The sequence below is a fragment of the Penicillium rubens genome, assembly GCF_028828025.1.
Source record: "Penicillium rubens strain IBT 27055 chromosome Unknown utg000001l_segment0_segment0, whole genome shotgun sequence".
In the NCBI taxonomy this organism is placed as follows: domain Eukaryota; kingdom Fungi; phylum Ascomycota; class Eurotiomycetes; order Eurotiales; family Aspergillaceae; genus Penicillium; species Penicillium rubens.
This window is the reverse complement of record NW_026890599.1, coordinates 1,862,464-1,884,201: the sequence shown is the minus strand read 5'-3', so window position 1 is coordinate 1,884,201 and position 21,738 is coordinate 1,862,464. Positions and strand designations below refer to the sequence as shown.

General features: G+C 50.3%; 10 protein-coding genes across 10 annotated transcripts; 6 read left to right on the top strand and 4 right to left on the bottom strand.

Annotated features, from left to right (window-relative positions):
• Positions 1-408: 408 nt before the first annotated feature.
• On the top strand, positions 409-1,464 carry N7525_000751 (putative 3-oxo-5-alpha-steroid 4-dehydrogenase; the record flags this gene model as incomplete). The annotated part of the gene is made up of 2 exons (XM_002562033.2): positions 409-507; positions 589-1,464. 2 exons carry the CDS (start codon positions 409-411, stop codon positions 1,462-1,464), a joined length of 975 nt encoding a protein of 324 aa, XP_002562079.2.
• A 51-nt stretch (positions 1,465-1,515) lies between these two features.
• N7525_000750 (uncharacterized protein) lies at positions 1,516-2,446 on the bottom strand (the record flags this gene model as incomplete). Its single annotated transcript, XM_002562034.2, has 2 exons — positions 1,516-2,178; positions 2,342-2,446. The coding sequence occupies 2 exons, from the start codon at positions 2,444-2,446 to the stop codon at positions 1,516-1,518; spliced, it is 768 nt and encodes a 255-aa protein (XP_002562080.2).
• A 353-nt stretch (positions 2,447-2,799) lies between these two features.
• N7525_000749 (peptidylprolyl isomerase) lies at positions 2,800-3,363 on the top strand (the record flags this gene model as incomplete). The annotated part of the gene is made up of 3 exons (XM_002562035.1): positions 2,800-2,931; positions 3,054-3,156; positions 3,209-3,363. The coding sequence occupies 3 exons, from the start codon at positions 2,800-2,802 to the stop codon at positions 3,361-3,363; spliced, it is 390 nt and encodes a 129-aa protein (XP_002562081.1).
• Positions 3,364-3,548: 185 nt separating this feature from the next.
• N7525_000748 (UDP-galactose transporter HUT1) lies at positions 3,549-4,913 on the bottom strand (the record flags this gene model as incomplete). The annotated part of the gene is made up of 2 exons (XM_002562036.2): positions 3,549-4,614; positions 4,681-4,913. 2 exons carry the CDS (start codon positions 4,911-4,913, stop codon positions 3,549-3,551), a joined length of 1,299 nt encoding a protein of 432 aa, XP_002562082.2.
• A 483-nt stretch (positions 4,914-5,396) lies between these two features.
• N7525_000747 (uncharacterized protein) lies at positions 5,397-6,059 on the top strand (the record flags this gene model as incomplete). Its single annotated transcript, XM_002562037.2, has 1 exon — positions 5,397-6,059. One exon carries the CDS (start codon positions 5,397-5,399, stop codon positions 6,057-6,059), a length of 663 nt encoding a protein of 220 aa, XP_002562083.2.
• Positions 6,060-6,347: 288 nt separating this feature from the next.
• N7525_000746 (uncharacterized protein) lies at positions 6,348-10,853 on the bottom strand (the record flags this gene model as incomplete). The annotated part of the gene is made up of 6 exons (XM_002562038.2): positions 6,348-7,333; positions 7,395-7,616; positions 7,670-7,756; positions 7,808-10,307; positions 10,367-10,730; positions 10,798-10,853. The coding sequence occupies 6 exons, from the start codon at positions 10,851-10,853 to the stop codon at positions 6,348-6,350; spliced, it is 4,215 nt and encodes a 1,404-aa protein (XP_002562084.2).
• A 366-nt stretch (positions 10,854-11,219) lies between these two features.
• Positions 11,220-13,106, top strand: N7525_000745 (KRI1 family protein; the record flags this gene model as incomplete). Its single annotated transcript, XM_002562039.2, has 2 exons — positions 11,220-11,397; positions 11,461-13,106. 2 exons carry the CDS (start codon positions 11,220-11,222, stop codon positions 13,104-13,106), a joined length of 1,824 nt encoding a protein of 607 aa, XP_002562085.2.
• A 1,711-nt stretch (positions 13,107-14,817) lies between these two features.
• N7525_000744 (putative mitochondrial ADP,ATP carrier protein (Ant)) lies at positions 14,818-16,296 on the top strand (the record flags this gene model as incomplete). The annotated part of the gene is made up of 5 exons (XM_002562040.2): positions 14,818-14,871; positions 15,049-15,070; positions 15,155-15,231; positions 15,447-15,692; positions 15,748-16,296. 5 exons carry the CDS (start codon positions 14,818-14,820, stop codon positions 16,294-16,296), a joined length of 948 nt encoding a protein of 315 aa, XP_002562086.2.
• A 621-nt stretch (positions 16,297-16,917) lies between these two features.
• N7525_000743 (uncharacterized protein) lies at positions 16,918-17,694 on the top strand (the record flags this gene model as incomplete). The annotated part of the gene is made up of 1 exon (XM_002562041.2): positions 16,918-17,694. One exon carries the CDS (start codon positions 16,918-16,920, stop codon positions 17,692-17,694), a length of 777 nt encoding a protein of 258 aa, XP_002562087.1.
• A 1,284-nt stretch (positions 17,695-18,978) lies between these two features.
• N7525_000742 (uncharacterized protein) lies at positions 18,979-20,079 on the bottom strand (the record flags this gene model as incomplete). Its single annotated transcript, XM_002562042.1, has 1 exon — positions 18,979-20,079. One exon carries the CDS (start codon positions 20,077-20,079, stop codon positions 18,979-18,981), a length of 1,101 nt encoding a protein of 366 aa, XP_002562088.1.
• Positions 20,080-21,738: the final 1,659 nt, after the last annotated feature.

Below are 21,738 nucleotides of genomic sequence, written 5' to 3'. Positions count from 1 at the left end.
GCCTCCAAAAAGTCGCCACTCAGCATATCAGCCCATTTATCTCGGCCTATCCTTGGATGGACGCTATTATTGTTAATATCCTCATTATAAACTTCTATTAAATCAATTTAAAACATAAATCATACAACATATAAAGGACCTCTATCTGAAATCTACCCTAATTGGTCCCAACTCGCAAACTAGAGGCCGAACTAACTCCAAACGCCCCCGTTGGCAAGTTGGCAAGACCTGAAGGATCGGCGGGGGGGGGGGGGGGGGGGGGGGGGGGCTGGATTTCTCCACAATAACCACCTCCCTAAAACACCTCACTGATATCGTCACAATGACACTAAATTAGAAACAAGTACGAAACAGAAACGGGAAAAGAAAAATACGAGAAGGAGGAGGAAAAAGGCTTATCCAAGAGCCATGTCTCTAATCTCTGAATGGGTCGATAGCACCCTGGAAGCCACCGGCATGGATGCCGTGCATGCTCTACGCGCGTTCTTCCTGCTGGCCGCCGCCACGGTACGGATACGCCCTGTGATAGTGGTGATAGTGAACACCACCTGCAGATGAACCCAACTAACGCCGACCCCTCGTATGCAGACCATCTCGATCAGCATCCCAACCTCACTGCGATCCCGCTTCCTCACCTATGGCCCACGCGCGACCTCAGGCTCGATCTCCACCCGCTCTGCACCACCTCGCGCCCAGGACCCCTCCACGGAAAACAAGGGCTTCCTTGACTATCTCGCTACTTGGCAGGTGCCACATAGCTATTTCACGCACTTCTACGTTGCATCTGTCCTGTCGTCGGTCTTCTGGGTTGCGCAATTGCTATCGCGGGGTGTGGTGTTCCAAGCCATCGCATCCCGCGTTAGCGAGGACCATCAACGGCACTCCATGTCCCTGACTCAGTTGGTGATCTGCTGTGTGCTGTTGGCTGTACAGGGATCCCGGCGTCTATGGGAGTGCTTTGTCTTTTCAAAGCCTTCGTCGTCACAGATGTGGTTTATGCATTGGCTGTTGGGCTTGGCTTTCTATCTGGCGGCAGGAGTTGCAATCTGGATCGAGGGTTCCGGCACTCTGTTGACCGAAAATCTGAGCATTGCCCATCTGCAGATGACCAACGCCCCAAGTTTGCGCACTTTCTTCCTCGTCCCGCTCTTCCTGGTGACGTCTGGTCTGCAGCACGACTCCCATCACTACCTGTACTCGTTGAAAAAATACACCCTCCCAGAGCATCCCATGTTCCGCGGTATTGTCTGTCCCCACTACGGCGCTGAATGTGTTGTCTACTTGTCGCTGGCGCTGTTGGCTGCACCGCGAGGTGAATTGGTCAATAAAACTATGCTGTCTTGTCTGGCCTTCGTTGCGGTCAACCTTGGTCTGACAGCTCGCAATACCAAGCAGTGGTATGCGCAGAAGTTTGGTAAAGACTCAGTGCAGGACTGGTGGTTTATGATCCCTTATGTCTACTAATGTAGTGCTAAAAAAAAATAAAAGAACCGGAATTCAGGAATGAGGTACTCGTTACCTCCCACCTAAAAACTTCAAGGTATTTCCCATCTTCACAACATGAAGCACGTCCCTGTACGTAAGGCTAGTCCTCGTCTGCCGCTCGTACCACCCGCTCTGGTATGGCTCCCTTTCCCGCAAGAGCTCCCAGTTGCAGATAGAGTAGGGCCCCAAATCCTCATCCCTCGTCGTTTCCTCGATGCCATGCAAAAGATCCGTGTACAACTTGCCCCTCGTGATCAGCAGGCTCCGTCTCTCCTGCAATATCCTGTATTGAGGTCTTCGATTTGGGTCGGGTATCCCGGCAACATCTCTTCCGGCCTCGGCTGGCGCATCGTTTTCTTCCCTGTCGCCTTGGGTGGGTTTGTGGTACAAGTCGAGCACAATCGGTGCCCCTAGGCTCACTGTTGCAACGAGGGGATAGTATGCTGCTCCATCTTCATGCGGCATGATCCCTTGTCCGGGCTGGTACTCGTTTACTAAAACATGGTTGGGCCCCTTGTGGGGGGCATTGTTGAAGATACGCAGGGCCTCAAACCGCGGCTCGATGATTGGTGATCTAAGCCAAGCTGGTAGGGGGGATTCAAGAAGAGAATTACTCTTGGTGAGGGCTGATGGCCATGTTTGAAGTCTGCGGTGCGAGAGCTGGGTCCAGCGCGGCAGCGGCGCCGATTTTACCTGTGGATTGTCGCAGTGAGCGAGGTCTGAACATGAATAAATGGCATGCAGCGTCTATGTATGCATTGGTGGTTGAAGAGAAATGATATAATGGCAAGCACATATATTCGAGCAGTATTTAACATCAATCGTTCATGGTCGTAAGACAATCACTGGCGCTTACCTTTTGAAGTAACCAATCCTCCTCGTCCTCTGTAATGAAGTCTGATATGTAGAATGCATCCTCAGGCAATGCGGTGATGCGTGCAGCTTCAAGATCGAATCCCATTTGTTTTTCAAGCCGGGACCAGTACTTGATACCTGGTTTCTAGTCCCCCCGTATGCTGACTTTAGTGGTCTTTCGTCTCAGCAATGGTTGTGGAAGAGTGGGTCGCAGTGAGGACGAAGGGAAAGAAAATATGGATGGTTCTGTGAAAGACCAAGATATCTCAGCCTTTAGACCGGGATAATTCTATATGCATAACTTTGTAGAAAGACAACCTTGGAACAATAAACCCGCATCCACGTCACGCACCCTTTCTGCCTTACAACCTCAGGCAGCGATATAACCCCACATCAGCTCAAACCGAACAACCAACGGACGAGGCAGCGATAACAACATATTCTGGAATCTCGTCCACAATGGCCCCCAAGAACAACGCCAAAGCTGCCAAGGGCAAGGGCAAGGATGCCTCCGCGGATGACGCTAAGGGAAAAGGTGGAAAGGGAGGAGCTGTGAAAGGCGCACAGTCGATCAACGTGCGACACATTCTTGTAAGTCTTTTCTTCTCCTTCAGATTCAGATCCTCCACCTATAGTTCTGGAGCTGGTCTATATACCGCTAGATCCTGTGGATATGGGAGGGTCGTTAGATCGCTCATTCTAATGATATCTAGTGCGAAAAACACGCCAAGAAAGAAGAAGCCCTGGAGAAGCTTCGCAATGGCACCAAGTTTGATGAAGTCGCTCGTGAATTCTCGGAGGACAAGGCTAGACAGGGTAGGTACTCTCAGAGGGACAAAATGAAACAGGGCTAATTTCTTTTCTGCAGGAGGGTCGCTCGGATGGAAGACTAAGGGCGGGCTGGATCCTGCATTTGAGAATGTTGCTTTTGAGCTTGAAACTAGCACGACGGGAAACCCCAAGTATGCTGAGGTCAAGACTGCCTTTGGATATCATATCATCATGGTTGAGGGGCGGAAGTGAGCTTCTTCCCATTACTTACGCCCTCTAAAAGACAAATAGCTTCAAGAATATGCCCACAAAAGACCCGAGAAAATATATAAAATAAGAAGCCTCCAAGAGGCTGTAACTCGTGGTTTGTGCTTTATATTTTGGGAATATAAATGCTGTTCTGACGAAAGTCTATCTAACGGGCTTAGCAAAACATCTCACAACTCCTTCTTCGCAGCCTCAATCTTCGACCGCTCTTTCGCCTTCTTCTCTGATCTTTGTACCACTGCTTCGGCACCAATGCCGCCGAAGACCAGACTGATCCCCAGCCACTGGCCACCGGACAGAGAATGTCCGAACCAGAAAACGCTGAGCAGCATAGTCAACATCTTGCGTGTAACGGTGACGGTGACAAGCAACAGTGAAGAAAAGCGAGACAGAGTGTGGAAGATGAAGAGCTGACCAATAGCCCCACACGCCGCGAACCCAAGAACATGCTTCAATGCCTCTGGGTGGCGGGAGAGGAAAGAGAAGGCACCAAATAGCTCAGTCTCAGTGGACGGGGGAATGGGGAGGGGCAGGAGGTTATGCAAAATCCCGCTTTGTGAGAGATGTGGCATGATCAGGAGGTACGCAGAAGTCAAAACGGTCGAAAGAACATTCTGAGCGACCATCATCTGGGGTCCGGTGAATCGTGTGTACAGCTTGGGCGAGGAGAAGACGTGGTCCTGCGTGGTGTTGGTCAGGCCATCCAAGAGGAGGTTGATGGACAACAAGAAGATGCCCCATCCAGAGGATCCAGACTGGCCCTTGGCAGCAACTTTCTTACTAGTTCCTGGGTGGTGCAGACTGAAAGTTGCAACACCGAGAGTGACCATCAGGACAACACCGTACTTGTACAGTGGGTATCTCTTGCGGAAGATGGTCAGGTGCAGGACCATGACCGGGAGAAGCTTGCATGACTTGGCGAGAATGAAGGTCAGGTAGTCGATGTGTTCGAGACTGGCGTAGCCGAAGGGTGACGCAAGTGACGAGGAGATTGCGACTAGAAGCAGGGGGAAGATGATCCGGCGTGTGGGGAAGACAGATGGAATCTTTTGGCCACTCGGGGTTGAGAATAGGAGGTATGTAAAGCCGGTAATGGCTGCGAAAGAAGATTGGACCGTGTTCAACACCAGCGAGTAAGTGAATCGCTCCGTTGGAGGGTTTGGCTCTGCGACGGTTGCAGGGCGAACGGGATAGCTGGTCGTCGTGATCGCCTCCTGTAGCACACCCCACGAGAGGCTTTTTGTCCCATTAGTTTATTTTGCCTGTCTAAGGAATCAGGCGAAATGCGGTCGAGGCACTTACAATGCCGCATATATACCGAGAACGCATATCACAAGTTGCGTCAGCCCAGGGCTCTCGGCGACTGTCTCCAGGGCGGCAGATGCTTTTCCGGACACATTTCCATTTCCATTGGCGGTGGAAGGTGTGTCTGTGTTGCCACTTGCAGTATTCTGTGGCATGTCGGACTCTTCTGAGAGGTGCATTAATTGAGAGGGAGCTCTCTGGAGCGGAACTGCTTGCTTTTGTCGTCCCATTGCGACAAATTGGAGCGGTATGCAAGTTGGAAATGCAAGTAACTCAAACAGAGAGGCAGTACAAATTATTCGAGTGGAAAATGACCCTGCGCCGAGGATATGTGTTGTCTTAGGTTGTCATGAGGGTCCTGGAGGGTTTCTGTACCTGAAACAAAAGAATAACAAGATGCCATGTGTTCTTACTTCCTTGTCTATGCTCACTACCCCCCACATACTTTTTTGTTCAATTTTTTTTACTTGAGCTCAAGACGAAAAGCCGAAGGGAAAATTGAATCGACACCCCTCAAATTATCATTCATAAACTCCCTTTTAAGCCAGGAACTTCCAAGCTTCTTATCCCAGCTATACAATCCAATTGAGGAAGGCGGTGCTAATAAAATCAGGTCTATACAGGCGGTGAAGCTCAAAAAATCCCGAGATTTGTGGTTTCTCGATCGGAGCTCCTGCTTCAGTCTTACGAAAAAGGATACCAAGATACCCATGATGGCGAACACACAGGAAGCCACCAAACGGCCCAATGCATCGGCCATCACCGAGCACATCGCCGAAAAAGGCTATGATTCCCCCCACCTCGCGACATCCGCCCAAGTACAGCACAACCTCGAACACCAACACCTCTGGACCTCTATAATAGGAGACATCATTCCTGGACAAGCAGACAACTCAAACACATTAAGCAAAGACCCCCGCCAGCCACCACGAGAATCAATTCCTCTACTCTCCGGCTACCCCCCACACCGCGTGTACACACATCCAGACGAGCAGCTGTATATGCTAGAAAACGGGATTCGCGAAGATGACCTCAAGCCGGAGCGCATGTTCGTGGTGCCAACTACACAGGGTCAGCCATGGAGCTTGCGTCATATGGCTGCTGTTTTTGACCGGCTTCCTGAGTTTAAGCAAAAGGCCGAAGAGCATGATCGATCTGTCGATGCTACAAGCATGCAGCCGGGGGCGGAGAGTCTGGATCCCGAAAAGGCAGAGAAACTAGCTCAGTACTATGATAAAAAGGAGAAGACTCGTGTGACCAAAGAATGGGGCACACAAAGGTGTTTGCTTGCTATGGTGGATAAGGGAATGGGTGGGGACGGGACAGTCGCGTATTATGTTGTGCATGAAGGCGACGTGAAGCCGAGGCAGAACTGAGTGCGCGGAGCTCGGTGATTCCCATATGTACATAATACTACCTATTACATTTTTGCCCCTCGTGGGTTAACGACATGATGTGACGAATACTCATTCAAAAGAGCAGTGAAACGACATTGTCCATGTGGTATCAAGAGTAGAGTATATTCAAATCAACAACTTGCATGATATACATGATCAGCTAGCCACAGGGTATATTGATAAGCAAGAAGCAAGAAAAGCTAGATGGCTGTACAAAAGGCTTGACAATATGCTCAGAGACGGCTAGAAACTGCCGCAGGAAGAAAATCAAGGAACTAGGTCACCACGATCATTGAATATGACCTGTTCTTGCTCCATTCGACAACTCGAGCAGTACCCCTCATACCACTGCTTGACGTTGTCTGCATGCTCGGCGAAGACTCGCTCAGCTTTGGCCGTTTGGCCCGGCTGCGAGTCGTCGCCCTGAGTGGCCTCTCCGCCAAGGAGAACCTCGATCTGGCGACAGCGCCGGACCTCCTCGCGGAGCCAACGCTCCCACTCGGTCTGTATAACCTCTTTCTCGATGCTGTTCACAACACGCAATGCGACGAGAAGGTTGTGTCGATACATGCCAAGACGCTCACGGGTTTGCTGGAAGCGTTTGGTGGCGCTCTTGGTCAATGCATCCCGGGGTCCTGATGGACTGAGCGACAGAGGCATTTCCGAATACCGCATGGTCTGCTCGTGGAAGGTGGCAAAGCAATCACTGGCATTGCCGGTACCGGGCCAGATTGTGGAATTTGCAACCGCGTCATCAATATCCCGCATGTAGATGGATTTGCTCATAACGAGATTCGGCTGTACGCCCAGTCGTGCCATGAAATTTCCTGCATGTCTCTCATGCCACCAGTCCCAACTATCCCGCGAAGAATAGTATCCGTTCAGAATTGCACTTATGCCCAACATGGTCAGGATGATCTTGTGTGCACTCACGGTCTTCCAAGACCAGCGAACTATGCCAAAGGCCCACATCATGAAGAAGGAGACACTCGTTTCGAGGAATGACAATAAGGTCTCGAGAAGAAGCTCGTGCATGGCACGCTGTGTTCGCGGCTTGCGGGGCTCCAGCTTCAGGTTGGAACCAGCACCACTAAATTGGGAGACGTGACTTTGGCGTCCGACGTGGCCGAAGATTGTGATGGCCTTTTTGGTGCGACTGTGTGCACCCAATCGGCGTACTTGGTCACTGACTAGGTCTACAAGATCTAAGGAGTCTTGTTCTAGATCATCACTTGCTTTTTTGTCGATCACGTCTGGGTATGTTAGATTATTGTATTTGACTCAAACTGGGAGGGGTGGGAGGGGAGAACTTACTTTTGAGGCCGTAGGGAGACCATAGCCACTCGACTTTCGTATAAATGGCAAGCTTGCTCTTCGACTTGGCCTGGAATGTAATGACAACCTTGCTAACCAACCGGAACGAACGTCGGAAAGGGAGATGCCATGGGGTCTTCTTATCTGTGATCACGTAGCACAGATGATCGTTGAGAACATCGATGATCTGATAATCCGAGATCGCATTTTCGTGAGTACGACCTATACAAAATCAGTCATGGCTAGATCTCAAGGTCATAGATAATCAAACCTACCAAGGATATCCGTCGTGGCGATATTGTAGTGGAAGTCACGCTTCAGATGCCGCTGTTCTGTACTAGCCCATGGGCCTTGTTTGATTTCTTTGGAATGTCAGCCATGTATAAGGGATTGGGGGTTTATAGTTGACGAACCTCGAGCTTGCCTCTCATGTAAAAGAAGCTGCCACACGGCGCTTTTGTCGCCAAATAATATGTGGAACAAGGCTTTAGGGCTTATATCGAGAATCTTTTCGGTCACCAAAACAAGATCACCTTGTGGAACATACTCCACGGGTTGGGTTGGGAGTCGGAATCTGGCAATATCCCGACCGCGGCCAGTTCTTCCTCCATCCATCTCAAGATCTTTGTCGATGTAAATAGGGAGTCGAATGTCCTTTGCATGACCCAGGTCTGTAGCCTTGCTCCCGTCGTGTTTGATGTCTGCAAGTCCGGACGATAGATCTTCCCAGCTATCTGCACTGGAAGTTCGGGCGGGAGACCCAGTGTCCATCTTGATCAGCGCTTTGATCAAAGACTCCAAAGTCAACTGCTCGACCGCAATGGAACCTTGGATCAAGAAGTTGAGCCGTTTTTGAAGGAGTCGGAGAGGTTCAAGGAAAGTTTTAATCGTAACCCGGCCAGGAATATCACTGCCGAGGGGTGGAATAGTATGAAGGAAAAGGAAGTCACAGTCTCGTCCAGGAGCTGCAGTTACCTCCTTAATGCTCTCCAGAGAAACACCGGTAGTCAAGACCAATCCGAAATGGTGACTGTAAAAGTAGATGTTCCTTGTTGTGACATAAGCTCGTCCCGGGAACTCTTGCTGGTCGTTAGGGCTCCAGGTGGCTCTAAATACCAAGACCAATGCTTCCGCTCTTTTGACATCTGGGAAGAGCAATCTGAACTGAGCATCTTGAATCTTCAATTGTTGAGGATAGTAGCTGGGATATTCATGTCCAACACCCAGTGCAACTTGCGTGAGCTTAACATCATCTCCATCAAGGCTTACTGTCTGCCTGTGACGTGGACCTGATTGCTGTCGGGGTGCCGCTGAAGAACCCGCTGCATCGGGCTGTGCAGCAATCGCGTGTGTTGAACCATCACTCAAGGTTGAAGACGGCCGGCCTTCTGGGGTGTCGTCAAATACTCCATCGATTTGGCGCTGTTCCCGTTGAAGCTTGTTCATGAAACCCCAGTTAGAGGTGCCCCACAGGTTCGCCATCATACCACTGGGCATGCCACCCGTGCTATCAGAGACACCTAATCCAATACCTCTTTCATTGCTCACAACCACTGCAGCCTTACTCATGCTTGTGGGTGCCGGCGGATTGGCGAGCGTGGCAGGTGCAAGACTTGAGCCAGACTCATCCACGTTGCTTAAACTCCGACCTCGTTTGTCGTCAGCACTCACGTTGAGTGGACCGGTATTGCTGTAAGGGAGAATATTATGGCTGGCAGAGATGAGACTGGCTATTCCGCCTGCGGGGCCGGGTATAGCAGGAGATATCGGAGCCGCGTTGTTCGATTTGCGGTGAAGATCCAACTTTTGGATGAGTCTAGAGGTATGCTCTCTTGCATGTTCTCTTGCGGAGCTCTCGTTATCCAAGCCTGTGGGTCTTCTGCTGCTTCCAATATCGGTACTATTTCTCATGATATGTCCGTCACGGTCTGGAACAGGAAGCGTCACACTGCGATCTCCTGCTCCAGGCTCATCGTTCGCATGGGGTGTAAGGGAGTCTGCAGGGTCTGCAGCGAACTCTGTAGCCGGAGGTTGAGAAATTGAAAATGCAGGGTCTTGGACAGTGACTTTTCCAGAAACCGAAAGATCAGTGCTTGCGGGGTTTTCCAGTGCTTTCTGTTTGGCCGCCTCGAAGGCGCCAATCCATTCCATCAGCTCCTTTTGGTTGTCCGCCTGCAGCAGAATGGTGTTGTTCTTGGTCTTCACTTGGAAGCAAAACCGGCGTTCCTCCTGGAATGCAGGACGAATACTACAAAGCAGCACACCGATTCGTTCACTCTCTTCAACGCCGCCAGTACGAGAGCCCTGTACAAGACACCCAAATATGCCGTGCTTGAGAAAAGCCCACCGCTTGACCCAAATAGTGCGAGTGGGCTTTCCTGACAATGTGCGCAAATACAGCCACCCTTGCTTCTCTGGTCGCGTCTCTTTGCTCACATTAAGTGTTGAAATTGGACGAGAGCCAAGGTATGGAACGGTCGAGATATTATAGTCCTCCAGTTCTCGAGACGGTCGAGCCGCTAACTCCGCGGCTTCCTCAATGTGCTTCCGGGTGGATAGCAGCTCTCGTTTGGATGATTTCTCACTCCCTTCCATCTCGTGAAGCCAGCCCTTAATACGATCCATCTCACGGGACCATTTCGAAAAGGTCCCACCGTTGTGGTTGTGGAATCCCCGGAATTCCCGCCATTGATCGCAGGAAACCTTAACCAGAAGTCGATCAAGCGCATTTCGTACCTGAGGGCCCTGTACAGAATAGTCCATCGCCGCTTTCAGGTAGGCCTTGTGGGCTTCATGCAGCTGGAACGCCTCTTCTCTCAGGGCCGAGGCCTCCTTGGACTTCGACTGAGAGGCATATCGAGCTTGGAGGTAATCGTACGATTTCTGGGATTGTTCGAGGTTGCGACGAATTTCCTATGGCCTTATCAGATAATCCTGCAAAAGAACAAACTGGTTCAGGGGCGCTTCAATACCTTAAAATGCCGCAGATCCTCTTGAATGAAATCTCGAATGGGTTCGGAAATCAACGACTCCAACTTCCTGGTTGTCGCTATGAGCCCACTCCACAGATCTTTAGATCCTTCACCGCACCTCCTCATAGCCAGAAGTGTGTAATCATGATCAACGACCGCTTCCGAGACAACGAGGGGATGTGTCGAGTAGGAAAGAAAGTTGCTCACTACACTCTCCAGAGCGGTCAGCTCGTACGAGAGCTTTGTTGCAGCTTTGGCATATCCGTCAAGCCATTTCTCTATAAAATCAACCTGATCGGAGAAATGGAGGGTGGTGGCACGAAAGGTAGGCGAGTCGAGGGCAGCTTCTTTGAGACCGACCGGGCTAGAAATAGACATAGCATTAGTATGCAAGAAAGAGAATTCCAACATCTGACATATCAGATACTCACACAACGCTCACAAGCTTCCCAACTTGGGGTAACGGAGTTTGTGCTTGCGTCGACATCTAGTGCATGTCTCCAGCCATACACTTGACGCGAACAACCGAGACGTGAGAGGTGTGAATAGGCCTCCTCTCGTTCCTGCCACTCGATGATCAATTCAATTTCACGCCCTAGAAGGAGCCCACGTGTATGATTTTCCGGCTTGTGGCGATCTCGACTTTGTCTGAGACCTCCTCAGACCTGCTCAGGTGAGCCTCCGGCTGATCTAATTGGCTACGTCAGGGATTGGGTTTCTGCCTTGGCGCCTGATCTTCAAGGCACTAGGAAGCGGGCGGCTTTTCTGGATAGGGCGGTGTGAGGTTTTTTTTCTTTCTGCCAATTGGAGATTTCACCGGGTCGGCCTTCAATCGTATACTTGATCACACAAAATGGAGCCTCCTTCTAAGAAAATGCGAAAGCTCTTGGATGATGATAGCGACAGCGACTCTGGGGATGATGCTGGTGGAGTTCTTCTCGGCAAGCAGTCGTCTGATACCGGGTTCAAGGTCAATGAAGACTACGCTCGTCGATTTGAACACAACAAGAAGAGGGAAGAAGTTGCAAGACGTAGGTGCTTTCACTCGACATTTTTCCGCTTTGGTTGCATGCTAACATTGGCTTGATTCACAGTGGAAGCAAAGTATGGCAAGTCCTCCAGCCTTGGAAACCGCCCCGGCGAAGACTCTGAGGATTCCGACTCCGAAGAAGAGGATGACGATGCAGAACTCGCTACATTAGCTCTGGATGCTGAGATCTCGGCGACGTTGAATGCTATTCGTTCCAAGGATCCTCGCGTTTACGACAAAGATTCTAGCTTTTACACCGAGTTCAACCCAGAGGAAGCCGCTGCCGGAAAAGGTCCCAAGGAAAAGTCCATGACACTGCGACAATACCATACAGAAAATCTTCTGAGTGGCGTCAACCCAGCTGAAGAGGAAAATACCCCAAAGACCTATGCCCAAGAGCAGGCCGACTTGAAGAATGCTATTGTCAAGGAGATGCACGGAGCGGCAGACAAGTCCGACGAAGAGATGGAAGATGGCGATGATTTTATGGTCCGCAAGCCCGGCCAGGACGTTTCCTTGCCCAAATCTGAAATCAAACTCGATATCGAGAATGCGGACAAAGACCCCGAGACTTTCCTGTCCAACTTCTTGTCAGCACGAGCCTGGATTCCCACCGACAAGCAAGAGCTGCATCCATTTGATTCGGACGAGGATGACGATGTCGAGCGGGCGGAAGCTATTGAAGAAGCATACAACTTCCGCTTCGAGGACCCCAACAAGATGAACGAGGTGATTGTTACACACTCTCGTGATCTCACCAACAAGCAATCCGTCCGCCGCGAAGAAAAGAGTGCCCGTAAGAAGCTTCGCGACGCCGAGCGCGCACTTAAGGAGGAGGAGAAGAAGCAGCGCGAAACTGAGAAGAATCGTCTCCGCAAACTGAAGACTGAGGAACTCCAGAAAAAGGTGGAGCAAATCAAAGAGGTTGCGGGACTTCGTGCCTCAGAGTTCACGGATGAGGATTGGTCACGTTTCCTGGACGCTTCCTGGGACGACTCAAACTGGGAAGCGGAGATGCAAAAACGGTTTGGCGAGGAGTATTACGCCGGGGAGGAAGGCGGAGACAGTGAAAATGAGGGCGGCAAGAAGAAGAAGCTTCCTAAGAAGCCTACATGGGATGACGATATCGATATCAAGGACTTGATCCCAGACTACGAGGATGAAGAAGAGCAGCCCACACTCGAACTATCAGAAGCCGAGGCCGAAGATGACGACGAAGCTTCCGGGTCTAAGAAGAAGAGCAAGGCTGAAGAGAAGCGGATCCAGAAACGTGAGGCGCGCAAAGACCGTCTTCGTATTGAAGACGCAGTTGAGCGCAACCTGGATCTCGACATCACCTTGCTTCCCGGAGCTACAAAGAAGAACGCCACAAAGTTCCGCTACCGCGAAACCTCACCGCAGAGCTTTGGCTTGACAGCACGGGATATCCTCATGGCGGACGACACACAGCTCAACAAGTTCGCTGGTCTGAAGAAGCTGGCCGCCTTCCGCGAAGAAGAACAGAAGCGGCGCGATCAGAGGAAGCTGGGCAAGAAGGCCCGGCTTCGCGAGTGGCGCAAGGACACCTTCGGTGATGAGAATGGGCCAGTATTCAAGTTCGGTGGCGATGCCCGACCTAGCCAGCCCAAGGAGGCTGATGATGAGGATAAGGTTGATATCAGAGAAGGGGATGGCACACGTAAGAAGAGAAAGAGGTCGAAGAAGCATTAAACGAGTTGCGTCTGTCGATCTACCATTGTCCATAGCTTTTTCGGATCAATTTATGAAACGAACCAAAAGCTTTTTCCCTTCTGAATTGAAATGCCTACACTGGCACATAAGATCGGTTCCTTGTAATATATGTCTTAGCTGTAAATAGCCATATCGAAATGAACAAAGTGCAGCTTGGAAAAGAAAAAAGAAAAAGAACAATGGACAAATCGAGGAAATGCTGGGTCATTGCACATTGGGAATATATATTTGGAGCCTCTCAAGAGGGTTGCGACGTAACATAAAACACCAATTGCATATTTAATTTGCAGCCTAGTTATTATCCCGTGATATTACGGCTACTACAAACCCTAAAAATCATATCGAGAACGGCCTTCTCGCAATCTGTTTGCTTTCAGGCCTATATACATACCTGTAGAACTCTGTAGCTCCCAAAGCAGAAAGCTCCCATGCGATGCGGACCCACTCAGGCGCTAGCGGTTGCTGGGGCGAACCTCGGGAAATTTTTGATTCTAAGCTAGCTGTAGGAAGCTCCTAATACTGCCATTGATTATAACCTACAACATACAACATAGGTTGAAATGGCTTGAACGTACGGAGCACTCCGTAGAGACAATTTCCTTCAGAACCAAGCAAAGTGGAGCCAGTGCTGTGCTATTGGGTACCTGACATTGTTTAACATGTGAAGTACCCAGGTACTTCGTTAGTACGGCGATCCGTCACCTTAAAGGTTGTACCTGTGACACGAGAATAATAGCAAGGAAAAAAATGTCTCATATCAAAGTCCAGGTATCCCTCACATATCGCAGTGCCGCGTAGTACTATCACAAGGCCTGCGAGGGATCACATTGCTCAATTGGGTTATTTATGCCCCAATGCTCTAGATCATCTCACGAGGAAGGATTCAAAATAAGGAATAAGATGGATTAGTGGGCGTCGAGGAGACCTGGGGAGAATCCACTCGCCCGAGGACGAACAAAGGCTACTACCCATGCTAATACTGTAACATTCGGGTTCTTTGGGCTTAAGTCTAAACGGTCAACTAATCAAGAGGTACACAATCGAAATCACCCAAGAGCCCAAGAAGACATACAACGTAGAAAGGAATAGCCACATCGGTGGCAAGTCCGAGATATAATTTTTATGCCCGGTTCGCCATCGGATACCCGGCCAGCGAAAAGGAGGTTGCCCCGGGGAGTGGAGGCTCGGCATTGGACAGGGAAATATACACCGTACCCCTACGGTACTATGGACCGGCGCTTGGGCCGTTGCACGGGACTACAGGATGTCGATTATCACAGTGAAAAGAATAGGATGTTGAATGGTTTCCACAGAGAACAGAATGAATCGATAGCCTGCTGTATTATGGACAGAGACAGGTGCATTTCAAAGACCAAAAAGACCCCCATACACCCATAGCAGACCCAAAATATCCAGACCAGGCCAGATTGCAGAATTTTCAGTGGATCGGGAGATATCGGCAGGAGGCAAAACAATACGGCACAATAACCGTAATATACAGTAATTTAACCCCCTGGGCTTCCTGATTGGGTTTTAGCGCCCGGCGGTCGAGTATTTTTTTTCTGGCCCCCCTTCCCGCCTTCTCTCTTCCTTTTTCTTCCTCATTATCCCTGGTGTCTCTTTCTTCTTGACACTCTTTCCATCTCCTCTCTTTTTTTTTGCATCCCGTTTCTTTTGCACTATCTTCAAAATGGGTTCCGGTGGTGATGTTAACCAGGCCGAGAAGTCGGTCTTCGGCATGCCCGTGAGTATCTCCCTATGAGCCTGTGAGAGCTGGCCTCGATGTCGCGTTAAAGATCCAAAGCGATGAGATCCTCATCGAATTATCATCGATATTGTTTCGAAGCGCGATTTCGAGGACCGGCCATCGCTATCTCAATGTGAATTGAATCGAGCAATAATGCTAATGAACTTCCCACAGGGCTTCGTTGTCGACTTCCTGAGTACGTGTCATTCTTGATGCTTGCAATTATCAGCGATTGCTACTTTCAATGACGTCTCGAATATCAATACTGACTGTGTATTAGTGGGTGGTGTTTCCGCCGCTGTCTCCAAGACCGCTGCTGCCCCCATTGAGCGTATCAAGCTCCTGATCCAGAACCAGGTTGGTTATCACCCGTCAAGCAGCCATTGGAGTGGATCACAGGGAGGAGACGATGCATGGTTGTGATTCGCGATTCAGTGAGGTTCAATATTGGACGCTAGCTGTGTTTTCGCATCGATCACAGCTTGTGAAAAAATTTTCTCCCTTGGCCCGTGACACTCGGCAGCTCGGTATCTCCACCAAGCCTTCAGAATCTAATCAAATTCGATCAATAGGATGAGATGCTCAAGCAGGGTCGTCTCGACCGCAAGTACAACGGCATTGTTGACTGCTTCCGCCGTACCGCCGCCGCTGAGGGTGTTGTCTCCTTGTGGCGTGGTAACACCGCCAACGTCATCCGTTACTTCCCCACCCAGGCCCTGAACTTCGCTTTCCGCGACACCTACAAGTCCATGTTCGCCTACAAGAAGGACCGTGATGGATACGCCAAGTGGATGATGGGTAACCTTGCCTCCGGTGGTGTATGTATATCAGAAAATTCTCTCACGCTTGGACCTTATCTAACAAAACCTTCAGGCTGCCGGTGCCACTTCCCTCCTCTTCGTCTACTCCCTGGACTACGCCCGTACCCGTCTCGCCAACGACGCCAAGTCCTCCAAGGGTACCGGTGAGCGCCAGTTCAACGGTCTCGTTGACGTCTACCGCAAGACCCTCGCCACCGACGGTATTGCCGGTCTCTACCGTGGTTTCGGTCCCTCCGTTCTCGGAATTGTTGTCTACCGTGGTCTCTACTTCGGAATGTACGACTCCATCAAGCCCGTTCTCCTCGTTGGTCCTCTTGAGGGCTCTTTCCTCGCCTCCTTCCTGCTCGGCTGGACCGTCACCACCGGTGCCGGTGTTGCCTCTTACCCTCTTGACACCGTTCGCCGTCGCATGATGATGACCTCTGGTGAGGCCGTCAAGTACAACAGCTCCATGGATGCTGCCCGCCAGATCGTCGCCAAGGAGGGTGTCAAGTCTCTCTTCAAGGGTGCCGGTGCTAACATCCTCCGTGGTGTTGCCGGTGCTGGTGTCCTGTCCATCTACGACAAGGCCCAGATGCTCCTCCTCGGAAAGAAGTTCTAAGCGATTCACTGAAACGTGAGTCTCTTGCCACTGTAGTTATACTGAAATAGGGGATGCACACCTCCCCCAGTGTAACCACTGGGCGTGGAATTCGAGGATGTGGGATGGTCAAAAGATAGATGCGTCAAGAAATGGGTCCGAAGGATCTTGAAGCATAGAATGGTCTAATTCTTCCCTTTTTGTACCCAATGTACTTTACTGCCTGCAAACTCTTTCGTTTTTTCAACTTGATCCTAGCAAAACATTCGAAATATTGTAGAAAGTAAATAATCATACGAAGATATCTAGTAAGCCTGTCCTTGCTAAATTGTGATATTTCGACCCTTGGGTAATGTATGTTGTATGCAATCAGTATATTCATAGCTGAAACAACAGCCAGCAAATGATCAACCATTTAAGCCCCAATACCTTTCAGCAGTCCTTTGACATTTCAAACAAAATGCATTGAAGCACAGGCAACAGCCAAAAAAAGAGTTTAAAAAAAAGGAGAGAAGGGAGTCCCAAAGCGGCAAGGCTCCACAGCGGCAATAGCAATGACGTCCAAGCTCCTTGAAGCTACAGCCTCTTCACTTCCCTCGACACTTAACCTTCCCACAAAATATCAGTGCATCAACGTCCAAAATGTCTGCCCCGACAGGTATCCCAACCTACAATTCAGCGCCCGTGAACCCCAACAAGGAGGGAGAAGGCACACACGCAACAACCTCACAGCCCGAACCCGCCACCGCAATCGAGTCACTAGCAAGCGCCCCGTCACAACCTCCAGCAGCACCCGCAACAACCACAGCAGCAGCCACAGCTCCCTCCAACCCCACAATCTACACAACCACCAAGCCAAGCTCAGCACCAGCACCACCCCAGCCAGGCGCCACAGCAGCACAACCTACCCAAACAGCAACAGCAACCCCAACAACCTCCTCCCCCGAGACAGCGACAGCGACATCCACAACGCAGACCCCACCCGCTCCCCAACCCGGCGCCGTCCCGTCACCATCAACAGCATACACAGGAGCAGCACACCAAACCTCTACATTCCCACCACCCCCGAAAGCCGGCGAAGCCATCTCCCAGCCTCCAGCCCAACCAACCCAAAGCTACACGCAATCCTACTCGTACAACCAGACCCTAGGTGCGCAGACTGCATTGCCGAACTCGACCACGTCGCCTTATTCGTCTGTGTATCCGACGCAGGCGGGATCGCATCGTCCGCAGACGCTGCCGCTGCACTACGGTGCTGGGGCTGGGGCTGGGTCTGGTGGTGGGGCGAGTAGTATCTTCCCTGAAGAGGAGGAGGAAGGGTTTATGGGTGCGGCGAAGGGGTGGCTACGGTGGTCTGGGAATAAGTTAGCGGAGGTTGAAAAGGGGGTTTGGAAGAAGATTAATGATGTTCATGATTAGGAGATGGGTTTGAATTGGGTTCTTTTGGGGACTAGGACGGTTGGAGTTTGTCTTATTATGGGTTTCTGGCTGAGGATTGCATGCGGTGGGTTGGGAATTTTGTGTATATGTAGGTAGGATATTCTGGGGTATGACGGGGGTATCGAATTTATGGACTTGGGTTTGTACTTCGAAGTTTGGTTTGTACGATATCTTTCATACCAGTGCCTTACTTGTACTTCCATTTTGGAGAGATCTGGAGTAATAAAGTAGCCCTGGTTACGGCAAGCTTCCTGGTAAAGCTCTCATTTGGACTCGAATGTAAGAGCATCCAGCCTAAGGATTATGGACTCTTTATATGGCTATAGCCATATAACTACCGTGACACCTTTACAAGTGAAAAGAACAGAATGTCAACTGAACTGCGCAGGATTTGCGACAGGTTAAGTTTCTAAACTAGCTAAGTGACTATGTACTCCCATTCCATCCCCGGCTGTTAAGTATTCAGCTCGAAAACTGAAGCTGAAACCTCCAAGGCAATGCAAGGACGATGAACTTGCAATGTACAACAGACTATGCGTAGACCACATAAAGGGAAACACAAACACGGACAAATAGAGAGGAAGAGAGAGGAAGAAGACAATTTTCTCAGTTGGATCAGTGAAGATGACCGAGATTGCATTCCAGTCGGAAGGGGCCAGTGCAATCAATGAAGACGACCGGAACCTCACGCCAGATGGCTGAGATCTTCCAAGGATGATTTGCGGATCGAAGAACCATAAGAAAGAAATAAAGTAGAGTATTAGAAAATCCCGAAGTATGAAGAAAGAAACACGAGGAGTCTTGTAGGAGAGGTAGTTGACTCGACGGATGCAAAGATAAACGCCAGAATGAGTAGGTGACAGACAATAGTACTGGAGTTCACCTATGTCAAAAAATAAGGAGAGCGGAGAAGAGAAGGGGTATTTGGAGTTGTCATAGTGGTAGCAGCGACAGGACTGCTACCCTGAATCGTCATGACAAGTTGTTTCGTAGCAGGCATAAGAGAGACGTGAAGACTTGGAACGCCATCTTGGAAACCCAATACCATAAATGTCCAGCCCAACACCCATCAATCAAGGTAGCTTGCACTGCAAGCTAGCCAAATTTCCTGGCTTTGGATTTTGTTTTGGATGAATTGCCGAAAAGCCATGGCACGCCAAAAGCGGTCCAGACCAGCTTCGACGGCCTTGAATGTGAATAAAAAAAATGTATCACGCAGAATAGAAAAATAAAATAAACGCCGATCATGATGAGGGTGGGGCTTTACATGGAGCCCAGGCGGAGGAGCGCCTCCACAGCGGCGCGTTCCTGGGTATCAAAGGTGCGGGGTGGAACCTTAGCCACAGAGGGACAGGTGGCGGGGAAAATCCCAGCAGGCTGAGGCTTTGCGCGTGCAGCGACGTGGCCGTTGATGAAACTGCCGTTGTTGTTCATTGAACGGGCGCGCAAAGCGTCGGCGCCAATCTGTGCCCAGTCTTCCTCATCGGTGTCATCCCCTTCAACCCACTCGTTCTCTTGCATCTCGTCGGGAGCCTCCGAGGAAGAGCAGTACTCGCCGTCGTCGCCATCGAGAGACATTTTATCGGCCTCGTGTTCTAGCATGTCAAGGTCCCCGTGCATGCCGTAATCGTCGGTGTACGAGAACGCCGTGGATTCGGCAAAGCTCATGCGGTATGGGTGCCGGTTGCCACCCTGCCAGCTCGACTGACCTTGAATCTGTAGGCCACGCTGTTGGAATGAACCTGCAACACTCGAGGGAGGCGACGATGAGGCGTTCAAATCACGATCGCGAGCAGGTTCACCACGACGTCGCGCGTCCCAGCGGCCCCAACCAATCTTCTCGAACACCACGTCGCCTTGGACACCACCCGCCCCTCGACCTTCCAACGCCGCGACAACTAGTCTGCGCGCTTTGGCCGGTGGGATATGCGAAAAGCCAGGGACCGAAGTTGTCAAATGACCCATAACGTGGCGGATAGCCAAGGGGCCCTGCTCGAGCAAGATCTCGGGAAGATGATACTTGGCGAGCATGGCAGGGGTGATCGCGCCGGTACTGTCGAGGTCATCGACAGGCAGGGAGACGTGATGACCGTTGCCGTGTTCCGCATCCTCGAGATCGATGTCGGAGTCCAACTGGGGGACAGTTGACAGCGGCGATCCGGGCGACAGTCTCGCTCGGTGCTTGAAGGTCTGAGGAGGGAGGGTCGGGGAAATGGAGTTGGGTGGCGTAGGCAGCATCGCAGGCAGTCCGGGTCGCGTAGACGCACGATCACCATTCAGGCCAGAGCGGCGCTTAGGGATATCAACAGAGGCGGTCTTGCCAGCAAGAGCCATCGCAATGCTGGAGTTTGTCTGAAAAGCCATGGTGGATAGAATATGGATTTGTGAAAGGAGAAGAACCTAGAGGGCGCAAGCCGGGGGTATGAGTCAGAAGACCTGGAACGCGACAAAGGAAGTACCACGGAAAGATCAGGTGGCAACAGAATAGTTTCAGGACGAAAGAAGTCCAAGAGGCAGAACAAAGCAACTCACCTTTCACACACAGTGACAAATAGACACTGTAGCCGTGTAGCTTAGTCGGGGCCAACTTGTTTAGGGCTTGTAATCCACGTAGGGGATGCGACGCGGCAAGGGGAGATAGATAGTGGCGATAAGAACAGAGTCCAAGAGAAGAAGTGTCCACACGAGCACAAGTGTCTGAGTGTCTGAGTGTCTGAGAGTCTGAGATGTCCAGATTATGAAAAGGGAAAAAAAGGACAAGTGTGACGCCCTGGAAGTGACTTGCACCTTTGTACTCACCAGGAAGGCCCAAGTATGGGAATAAGGAAGGCGCGTGGGTGGATTGATTGGCGACACCGGGTGCTTCCGGCTCCAGCTCTCTCTCTCTCTCTCTTCACTATTACTATACTATTATATTCACTATTAAACTACGACATTATTACCTTTTATTCTTAACATTATTCTCTTTGATTGTTTTAGCAATTACATGTTAACGTGCTAACATGCTCGCATAGATACCTAGGTATACATCCTACATCTCCCTCTCTACTATATGTTTATCTCACACTAAAATATTCATATCCTTGAGCCGATCTCAACCAAATCCGCCCCTCAAAGATCTCTGGGTAATCGAGAAAATAAAACCCCTCATGCCAAGTTGTTATCGGCCAGTCATGGCGATCCTCAGTGCTCGTGCGCTTTTAATGAACGCTTGCAGCGCTCCAGGGCGTAACCCTATTATCTCCTATCATCGGCTGATAACCATCGTCCAGGGCACGTGGACCATTTCAACAAGTTCGAGTTTCTTTTCATATCCATGGATGTTCATAGTGTAGATGTCATTCTTATAACTGTTTCCGATCTAGAATTGTTCCATTGCGTAACTTGTATGAAGTACGGAGTACTTATGTAGGTACTACAAAAAAAAAAGAGTATGATATTGTATGCGTGTACTAGGTACATCCACTTTTCCTCGGGTCCCACTATAATCTGGGCTCTAGCCCTTGACGTCACTTGTACCTGTGACAATTGGCACTCTCTACCTTAGGTACTCCATATTCTTCTACTATATACACTATATACACGGAGTATACTACATTTTTATGCATCCCAAGGAGCAGACATAATTGAACCTAAAAAAAGTCATTGAACATGTCCGCATTTGCCTTGGAATGCAATGCTGCATAGTTGACACCTGCCTCAGCTCAAGCCTCCGTTGCCCCGTACGAATACATCCGAGGAATGCATCTAGTGCGAGGTCCATGTACGACATACAAGCCAGTTGTACAATTCCAACTCACCTTGTGGGTTAGTAAGGTAGTAAGGTCTGTGTGTTAGAAATTGTGGGCTTCCTCGATTCGGCCACTCGGTCTTCAATTCCCCTCCTATTGTGCGGGAAGTAGATGCGGGTGACGAGCTAGCCTTGCATGTCACCTTCTATCCCGTTCTACCATTTCTATAGAATTCTAACCCCTCAATGGTGCTACAGCCAAGGATTCTACTTGTCCTGTAGATCCCCGAGTT